The sequence below is a fragment of the Mandrillus leucophaeus genome, unplaced genomic scaffold (assembly GCF_000951045.1).
Source record: "Mandrillus leucophaeus isolate KB7577 unplaced genomic scaffold, Mleu.le_1.0 Scaffold13, whole genome shotgun sequence".
Lineage (NCBI taxonomy): Eukaryota > Metazoa > Chordata > Mammalia > Primates > Cercopithecidae > Mandrillus > Mandrillus leucophaeus.
This window is the reverse complement of record NW_012101254.1, coordinates 7,473,979-7,484,457: the sequence shown is the minus strand read 5'-3', so window position 1 is coordinate 7,484,457 and position 10,479 is coordinate 7,473,979. Positions and strand designations below refer to the sequence as shown.

The following is a 10,479-nucleotide window of genomic DNA, read 5'->3' as shown; positions in this document are numbered from 1 at the left end:
TGGGAAGACTAGATAGTGTTGATTGTGGTTTAGTGCCTTAACTAGGAACTGTATTCCCATTTACCTTCCCAAAGGAAGAGTGCTAATAATTGTATTATTGTATTAGTGTTATTAGGATTAGTTTTATTTTGTATATATTTCTGTTTTATGTATCAGTTGGTATCAATTTGAATTAGACTGTGTATTTCCTACATGTAATCAATGAATAATTTGTTTTGTTGCTTAATACCTAGCATATTTCATTTTTCCAGTTTAATTTCTTTTGTAAATGGTAATCATGTCATGTTAACAATCAAGATGATTTGGTCATCTTTAAAAGTTAAGTAATATAATATGTACTGTTTTGGTTGTGGTTCAGTTATTAACAGTTAATGACATTCATAAAATAGATAAATAGAATAAGTAGAATAAATCTGAATATAGGCTAAATGATTTTTTCTGAGTTTTTGGCTGATTTTGTTTTTACTTTTATTATAAGTTATTTCCCCTTTCTTAACTATGTTGGTTAATTTTCCAGGCTATTTCTGTAACATGAAGAATATGGGAACAAAGTTCAATGATTGACAAAAGAACGAAAAATATATTCAAGCTACATACCAAATACTCATTTAATTTCTGCACATTAAACATAGAACATTCCATGGCATTAGAATTGCCAAGCATCTCAACAGAGAATTTTCTAAGACCAAATCTGCACCTATATATGTATATAAAGATTGAATAAATTATTTGCTATGTCAGTCTGAAACTTTCTTGTTTTTTAATCCTGCAGCCAGTGTATTAGCTCACAATTAGATGAGCTTCTCTGTCCACCCACAACAGTAGAAGGGAGAAATGATGAGAAGGCTCTTCTTGAACAGCTGGTATCCTTCCTTAGTGGCAAAGATGAAACTGAGCTAGCTGAACTAGACAGAGCTCTGGGAATTGACAAACTTGTTCAGGTATTTATTAAAGTCAACATTATTTAACTGATGGAGCCTTAAGAAGCTAGAAAATTATTTTAAGCAAGATTTTAAAATATTGTACCCACTGTGCTTTAGCTGTTTTATAATTTACCCCTTGTGAAACTTATCAAAATATATAATACATAGTGTTTTTTTAAAGAAAAGTATTATAATAATTAGAATTAGAAATAAGTCTTAGCTTTTCACCATGGAACAGAATCTTACAAGCTCCAGCCAGAATAGAATCCAGATTTATAGCATCATTTCTCATTTTAGAGCTTAATTTATCCTTCATTCACGCTTGTCTTCTGCCAGTATATTCCATGGTATTCCAACTTCCAGGTTAGCCTTTTTTAGATGATAGGGTGATAAAATCACTTTAGTGCATCTTGACCAGCATTTTTAAATAGAATAGAATAGTGTAGAATACAAAGTGTGAGAATGCATAACCCATAAAAAGAAGTCATGTTTTATGAAACTCCTTTCAGTTGCATATACACACACACACACACATACACACATGTGCGTGTGCGCAAATAGGTCACAATTTATATTTCTTACAGTGGGTAATAGTGAAAACATTTGGAACCATAACACTACAGCTTTCTGTTACATCAGCTGTGGATTTTTTTTTTTTTCAAATAAAAGCATGAATTTTATATCTGAGATAGAAAAATGCCTGCTTGATCCTTCCTTTAAGAATCTACTTCCTATAGGCCAGGCGCAGTGGCTCAAGCCCGTAATCCCAGCACTTTGGGAGGCCGAGGCAGGCGGATCATGAGGTCAGGAAATCGAGACCATCCTGGCTGACATGCTGAAACCCCATCTCTACTAAAAATACAAAAAAATTAGCCGGGCTTGGTGGCGGGAGCCTGTAGTCTCAGCTACTCGGGAGGCTGAGGCAGGAGAATGGCATGAACCCGGGAGGCAGAGCTTGTGGTGAGCCGAGATGGTACCACTGCACTCCAGCCTGGGCAACAGAGCGAGACTCCGTCTTAAAAAAAAAAAAAAAAAAATCTACTTCCTATAGTAAGCTATTAAATGTAAAGTTTATTGATTCTTAGGCTTTGCAATGAAGTTTTTTTCCAAACCTTTTAGTTATATTTCATTGATTTGGAGCCTTTATTTTAACTATATTGCCATCTCTGTATGGACATTTTAAATATCTCAGCTATCTGTTACTCCATTTCAAAAGCAGCTTTTATAAATGATTTCTTTAGGTAGTAAACTTCTGGAGAGCATGAATTCAGAATGAATATATGATGATATTTTCTAGAAATACAGAAGCATGTCACTTATTGGCAGAAATTTATTTGTAAAATATTCTGGCTTCTTTTCTAACAGGGGGGCGGATTAGATGTATTATCAGAGAGATTTCCACCACAACAAGCAACACCACCTTTGATGATGGAAGAAAGACCCAACCTTTATTCCCAGCCTTACTCTTCTCCTTCTCCTACTGCCAATCTCCCTAGCCCTTTCCAAGGCATGGTCAGGCAAAAACCTTCACTGGGGACGATGCCTGTTCAAGTAACACCTCCCCGAGGTGCTTTTTCACCTGGCATGGGCATGCAGCCCAGGCAAACTCTAAACAGACCTCCGGCTGCACCTAACCAGCTTCGACTTCAACTACAACAGCGATTACAGGGACAACAGCAGGTGAGTGCTCTTGTTTAGCAGTTGATACTTTTTTTTTTTTTTTTTTTTTGAGATGAAATTTCACTCTGTCTCCAGGCTATTGCGCGGTAATGCGATCTCAGCCCATGCAACCTCTGCCTCCCAGGTTCAAGCAATTCTCCTGCCTCAGACTCCCAAGTAGCTGGGATTACAGGTGTGTGCCACCACTCCCAGGTAATTTTTATATTTTTAGTAGAGACAGGGTTTCACCATGTTGGCCAGGATGATCTCGATCTCTTGACCTTATGATTTGCCCGCCTCGGCCTCCCAAAGTGCTGGGATATAAAGATTGAATAAATTATTTGCTATGTCAGTCTGAAACTTTCTTGTTTTTTAATCCTGCAGCCAGTGTATTAGCTCACAATTAGATGAGCTTCTCTGTCCACCCACAACAGTAGAAGGGAGAAATGATGAGAAGGCTCTTCTTGAACAGCTGGTATCCTTCCTTAGTGGCAAAGATGAAACTGAGCTAGCTGAACTAGACAGAGCTCTGGGAATTGACAAACTTGTTCAGGTATTTATTAAAGTCAACATTATTTAACTGATGGAGCCTTAAGAAGCTAGAAAATTATTTTAAGCAAGATTTTAAAATATTGTACCCACTGTGCTTTAGCTGTTTTATAATTTACCCCTTGTGAAACTTATCAAAATATATAATACATAGTGTTTTTTTAAAGAAAAGTATTATAATAATTAGAATTAGAAATAAGTCTTAGCTTTTCACCATGGAACAGAATCTTACAAGCTCCAGCCAGAATAGAATCCAGATTTATAGCATCATTTCTCATTTTAGAGCTTAATTTATCCTTCATTCACGCTTGTCTTCTGCCAGTATATTCCATGGTATTCCAACTTCCAGGTTAGCCTTTTTTAGATGATAGGGTGATAAAATCACTTTAGTGCATCTTGACCAGCATTTTTAAATAGAATAGAATAGTGTAGAATACAAAGTGTGAGAATGCATAACCCATAAAAAGAAGTCATGTTTTATGAAACTCCTTTCAGTTGCATATACACACACACACACACATACACACATGTGCGTGTGCGCAAATAGGTCACAATTTATATTTCTTACAGTGGGTAATAGTGAAAACATTTGGAACCATAACACTACAGCTTTCTGTTACATCAGCTGTGGATTTTTTTTTTTTTCAAATAAAAGCATGAATTTTATATCTGAGATAGAAAAATGCCTGCTTGATCCTTCCTTTAAGAATCTACTTCCTATAGGCCAGGCGCAGTGGCTCAAGCCCGTAATCCCAGCACTTTGGGAGGCCGAGGCAGGCGGATCATGAGGTCAGGAAATCGAGACCATCCTGGCTGACATGCTGAAACCCCATCTCTACTAAAAATACAAAAAAATTAGCCGGGCTTGGTGGCGGGAGCCTGTAGTCTCAGCTACTCGGGAGGCTGAGGCAGGAGAATGGCATGAACCCGGGAGGCAGAGCTTGTGGTGAGCCGAGATGGTACCACTGCACTCCAGCCTGGGCAACAGAGCGAGACTCCGTCTTAAAAAAAAAAAAAAAAAAATCTACTTCCTATAGTAAGCTATTAAATGTAAAGTTTATTGATTCTTAGGCTTTGCAATGAAGTTTTTTTCCAAACCTTTTAGTTATATTTCATTGATTTGGAGCCTTTATTTTAACTATATTGCCATCTCTGTATGGACATTTTAAATATCTCAGCTATCTGTTACTCCATTTCAAAAGCAGCTTTTATAAATGATTTCTTTAGGTAGTAAACTTCTGGAGAGCATGAATTCAGAATGAATATATGATGATATTTTCTAGAAATACAGAAGCATGTCACTTATTGGCAGAAATTTATTTGTAAAATATTCTGGCTTCTTTTCTAACAGGGGGGCGGATTAGATGTATTATCAGAGAGATTTCCACCACAACAAGCAACACCACCTTTGATGATGGAAGAAAGACCCAACCTTTATTCCCAGCCTTACTCTTCTCCTTCTCCTACTGCCAATCTCCCTAGCCCTTTCCAAGGCATGGTCAGGCAAAAACCTTCACTGGGGACGATGCCTGTTCAAGTAACACCTCCCCGAGGTGCTTTTTCACCTGGCATGGGCATGCAGCCCAGGCAAACTCTAAACAGACCTCCGGCTGCACCTAACCAGCTTCGACTTCAACTACAACAGCGATTACAGGGACAACAGCAGGTGAGTGCTCTTGTTTAGCAGTTGATACTTTTTTTTTTTTTTTTTTTTTGAGATGAAATTTCACTCTGTCTCCAGGCTATTGCGCGGTAATGCGATCTCAGCCCATGCAACCTCTGCCTCCCAGGTTCAAGCAATTCTCCTGCCTCAGACTCCCAAGTAGCTGGGATTACAGGTGTGTGCCACCACTCCCAGGTAATTTTTATATTTTTAGTAGAGACAGGGTTTCACCATGTTGGCCAGGATGATCTCGATCTCTTGACCTTATGATTTGCCCGCCTCGGCCTCCCAAAGTGCTGGGATTACAGGCATGAGCCACCGCGCCTGGCCAGCAGGTGATACTTTTTAAAGGTATATTCCAAAACTCTGTGCAAGGCAGCCCAGTTGCTACAATAAAAGTGTCAAGTCCACTCCTGGAACCTTCATGAAAGATTTGAAGAGCCGTCCTTGATCTCCTAGGAAAGGGATAAGGGGCCTTTCACTCAGTTAAAGACAGTAGGCTCCTAATAAAGTACTTTGAGACCTACAACTTAAAGACAATTTAATTTTTATTTGTTGAGATACATACCATTTAAGAGGAACATCATATGATTGTTAAGAGAACCAGCTTAATTTACAAAGTAGACCATCAAGAGATACTGTTTATGATTATTGGAACAGAAAATAAAGTTTATTTATATTGTTTGAGGTTGGAGAGATTGATGCCTAGTGATGTTATTATATTAGGAGAATGAAGGAAAAGATAGTTTGGGGGCCTGGGAGTTGTGAGTGAGTTCAGTCTTCTCTCTTATGACAGGAAATGAGTAGGCGTAGTGGCATAAATATTTAAGATTGTATAAGCAACAGATACGGAGATAATCATTAAGGACCACAAGAGCAAATGGTTAAAAATGTCTGCTATGGACCAGGCGTGGTGGCTCACACCTCTAATCCCAGCACTTTGGGAGACCAAGGCCGGTGGATCACTTGAAGTTAAGAGTTCGAAACCAGCCTGGCCAACATGACGAAACCCCGTTTCTACTAAAAGTGCAAAAAATAAATAACCGGGCATGGTGGCACATGCCTATAATCCCAGCTCCTATGGAGGTTGAGGCAGGAGAATCGCTTGAACCCGGGAGGCGGAGGTTGCAGTGAGCCGAGATCATGCCATTGCACTCCAGCCTGGGCGACAGAGCGAGACTCTGTCTCAAAAAAAAACAACAATGCTGTGGAAAGGGGGACCTGAGCTGTAGATTGTTGCTTCTTGTTATGAATCTTGTAGTTTCTAAAATCAGATTTGTATATTGCTTTGAATTTTTATTAAAGTATTTAAAGAGGTTCCCTGGAGACTTACTAATTCAGGAACGAAGAGAAAGAAGTAGATAAATTATACTGGAAAGGCAGTGCGATATAATGGTTTTAAGAATTCTAGTTTCAAGTCCCAGTTCTAAACTTAGGTGGTTTGCCTTAATCAAATGATTTACCTTTTAAAGCCTCTAATTCCTCATCTATAAAAAGAGTCTAATAAAGAATTCCTTTCCCTCACTGCTGGGGGAATAATGTGTGGAATAAATGAGACAAAACATGTAAAGCTTGTAGCATAATGCCTGGCATATTGTAGCAGTTGATAAATGCTAGCTATTACTATAAAGTTGCATTCAATAAACATAATATGTGATATAAAATGTGCTTCCATTCTGTTTAAAAAAAGGAAGATGATGAAAGAGAGGAAGAGAAAAGGAGAACTTAAGAAAGGGAAATTTTTTTTAAATGATAGAATAACAATAAAAGGAATAATTTTTTAAATGCTAGGGTGCAGTAAAGGATTCAAAGAAGAATTAAAGGAAGAGAGAGGAAAAGAGAAAGAGAAGGAATCATAAATGTTCTGAGATATTAATTGAAGACAAACTACTTCTTGTAGCTTTCCATTCATCTTTAGATAGAGGGCACCAGAATAAGAAATGCTTAATAGTTTCCCCATGTTTAATTTTTCACAGAGCATATTTAAGGGGACTGTACTAGGTACTATAAAGAATACAAGGAATAAAAGGAACAGGCAACTGCTTGGCTTTTTGACTACAAAACCGGAAACCGTTTTGACTACATACCTGAAAAGTTAAGTGACGCTGCAAGCAGTATGTGATTAAGGGCTAAACCAAAAAAGTAAAGGAAAGTGTAGGTGTGCTAGCTTCTCATTTTACAATGTAAAGTTCTGTAAATACTGCCTAATATTAAAGGGTCAATGAGTAAGGCCAGACCAAGGGTCTAGGTCAGGTTCATGAATGAATGGAATGATGATTCATGCTTGGTTCAGAAAAAAAGCTGTTTTGGCTTTCTTTTGCTCCTGAAACAGCTGATAAGCAAAGAAGCCCTGCAAAGGTATGAGAATAAGATGCAAATAGGTGAAAGTTGCTGTTCTTTGCTTCCTTTAAATCTCATGGATGCCTATCCAGAGATGGCATGGTAGCCCAACAGAGTATAAAGTATCCACCAAGTCGAAGAAACACAGAATTTGGGGCTCACTATGTTATAAACCCCAGATATGTCTATACGCAAAAACAACTTCTACTGCCAACTAAGACAGTAACTCTGCTATCTAATGAGCCACATATCCAGGCCTTTCCTTTCTGTTCTAAGCCATAAGTTCTTACTGTTTCAGCAGTAGGTCACTCAGCTTCACTTGTACTGCAAATACTAGGAATTTTCCATGTGTCCACTTAAGGGCTTTCTGTGAGCAGGTCTGACCAAGGTTCTCAGTCATTGTCTTAGTTAAGATGCTTTCAGCCACAAGGAAAGAAAAAAAGATGAACTCAGCATAGTAAAACAATAAAGAAAATACTTTGACCCAGTTGACAATTCAGAATAGAGGCAGACCAAGGTATGGTTACTTCAGAGATTCAGGGATGTTATCAAGGACCTAGGTTCTTTCTCTTTTTGCTCTGCAATCCTTGGCATGCCATGATTACAAATATCATAGGCAAACAAAACCATAACTAGCAGAAGAAAAGGGACTGTTTCTTTCCTATGTACCTCTTTCCAAAAACCAGGAAACTTTTTCCAGAAGGTCTTCCCACCCCATCCCCCACCAAAAAAAGAAAAAAAGGAACCAAAAAAAAATTAAAAAGGGGGAAAAATACTTCACATGTCTGACTAGTCAGAACTGAGTCACATGTACACCCTTAGCCAGTGGTTCGCAAAGACTGACTGAAAGTACTCCTGCATTACCCCTGGAGTTGTGTGATTTGGGATGGTCAGCTGAACAAAATCTATTCTGTCTTCAAGAAAGAAGGGGAGAATAAATGGCTGTGGGTTGGCAATAACAGTGCCTGATTAAATCAAGAAATTGAGGTTTAAATGTATTGTTTAAAGTTATATAGTTAAATTCACAGTTGGGATAAAATAGTGAACTGAGGTAGTATCCTGACTTAAATCCTATTAAATGACAGGTTGTATTTTTTTGTGCGTGACTAAGTACATGTCAGTGTAGACAAAAAATGAATACCATTAGTGCACTAAAAATTAAGTCATTTTGAAATATAAAAAGCAAACATGAGAAAGAAACAAAATTATATGTAAATAATACAACTGTTTATATAGGAAATCCTAAAGAATCTATAGGGAATTTAGAACAAATAGAGTAGTTCAGCAAGGATTTTAGATAAAAGAACAAGAAATAAAAATGACAATTCTTTTTACTAGAAAATTAATTAAAAATACATTCAGACCAGGCACAGTGGCTCGTGCCTGTAACCCCAGCACTTTGGGAGACCGAGGCAGGAGGATCACCTGAGGTCAGGAGTTTGAGACCATCCTGGCCAACATGGTGAAGCCCCGTCTCTACTAAAAATACAAAAATTAGCCAGGTGTGGTGGCATGCTCCCAGGTACTCAGGAGGCTGAGACAGGAGAATCACTTGAACCTGGGAGGTAGAGGTTGCAGTGAGCCAAGATTGTGCCATTGCACTCCAGCCTTGGCGACAAGAGTGAAACTCCATCTCAAAAAAAAAGAAATTCACACTGTTGAAAACTTAGAAGACTAAAAGTCATAATTGAAAGGCAAGAAGAATATCCAAATAAAAAATACTCATGAAAGAAATTATATCTTCTAATTCGTTGTTGCTAGTAAAAAGATGACAATTGTCCAGCCTTGGCGACAAGAGTGAAACTCCATCTCAAAAAAAAAGAAATTCACACTGTTGAAAACTTAGAAGACTAAAAGTCATAATTGAAAGGCAAGAAGAATATCCAAATAAAAAATACTCATGAAAGAAATTATATCTTCTAATTCGTTGTTGCTAGTAAAAAGATGACAATTGTTCCAAATTTAATCAGTAAATTCAGTGGAATTCCAACAAAATCTCAACGTGGAATTTGACAAATAGATGCTAAATTTGTTTTAGAAGCATCAATACAATCTTGACGTATTAATAAAATGAGGGTATACTTGCTCTACTGATAACAAGATTTAAAACAAAGCTTTAAAGATTAAAGCAGGCCGGAAGTGATGGCTTACACCTATAATCCCCCCATTTTGAGAGGCTTAGGCAGGAAGATTGCTTGAGGTTAGGAGTTTGAGACCAGCCTGGGCAACATAGCAAGACTCTGTCTCTACCAAAAAAAACCAAAAAACAAAAAGCCAGGTGTGGGGATATGCACCTGTAGTCTCAACTACTCAGGAGGCTAAGTTGGGAGGATGGCTTGAGCCAGGAATTCAAGGCTGCAGTGAGCTGTGGTTGTGCTACTCATTCCAGCCTGGGTGGCAGAGCAAGACATTGTCTCTAAAAAAAAAATTAAAACAGTGTGGAACTAGCATGAGGATAAATAGTTCTACCATAATAGAGTTCTACATAATAAAGGGTTCTGCATAATAGCTCTACATAATAGAAAGCCCAGAAACACACCCAGACATATTGGAGAGACTTAATAAGAGACAGAGGTGACAATGGGGAAAGAATGGCATGCATCATAAATGCTGGTACATTTGACTATTCATGAGGAGGAAAAAATTAAATTAGATCCTCATCTTATACAAGACACAAAAATAAACTCTAAGTGTTTTAATGACCTAAATATGAATATGAAAATATCTCTATAGCCTCTTTAAAATGACGTAAAGGAAAAAGTTAATGTTTACATTAAAATTTAAGACCTACAAGACAAAAGACACCATAAGCAAGGTTAAAAGGCAAGACAAAGACTCAAAGAAGATATTTTCAACCCATATGACTGGCAAAGGACTAGTATCCAGAATACACCCAGTTTGTAATCTGCTATTCATAATATATTTACCTCACCGGATTGATACCCATCTGGTCACTTATTGGTTATATCATCTCCTTCCCTCTTCCCAAATACAGGAGACTGTAAGCATCTCATAGCAAGAATTTAGCACCATGCCTAATGATTTGAGAAAAGAAAAGAGGAGTATACTCAGATATACATTATAGTTTGTTTCTTTTTAGTGAATTTTAAGATCAGTTTAAAAACATGTTAAAAAAAATAAAATATATAAATAGATATCATTTATTGACCCTAAGTATATCTCACTGACTAGTATATACTTTTTACTCCTTGTGTAAAGGAGTAAAAAGATTATAACATTTTAAATTCAATTATAGAGTTATGAATAAATCCCCAGTTGGGAGGAGAGATATGAAAAACATCCTAGGAAACTAGTATATCTGTATTGGTTGAGACTTTCAAAAAA

General features: G+C 37.4%; 1 protein-coding gene across 1 annotated transcript in view; it reads left to right on the top strand.

Moving 5' to 3' along the window:
* Nucleotides 1–10,479, top strand: part of NCOA1 (nuclear receptor coactivator 1) — a 224,037-nt gene that overhangs the window by 178,391 nt on the left and 35,167 nt on the right. Inside the window, exons 15-16 of the mRNA XM_011972701.1 lie at nucleotides 773–941; nucleotides 2,289–2,603. Coding sequence (XP_011828091.1) covers nucleotides 773–941; nucleotides 2,289–2,603 — 484 coding nt within the window. The remainder of the gene's footprint in view (nucleotides 1–772; nucleotides 942–2,288; nucleotides 2,604–10,479) is intronic.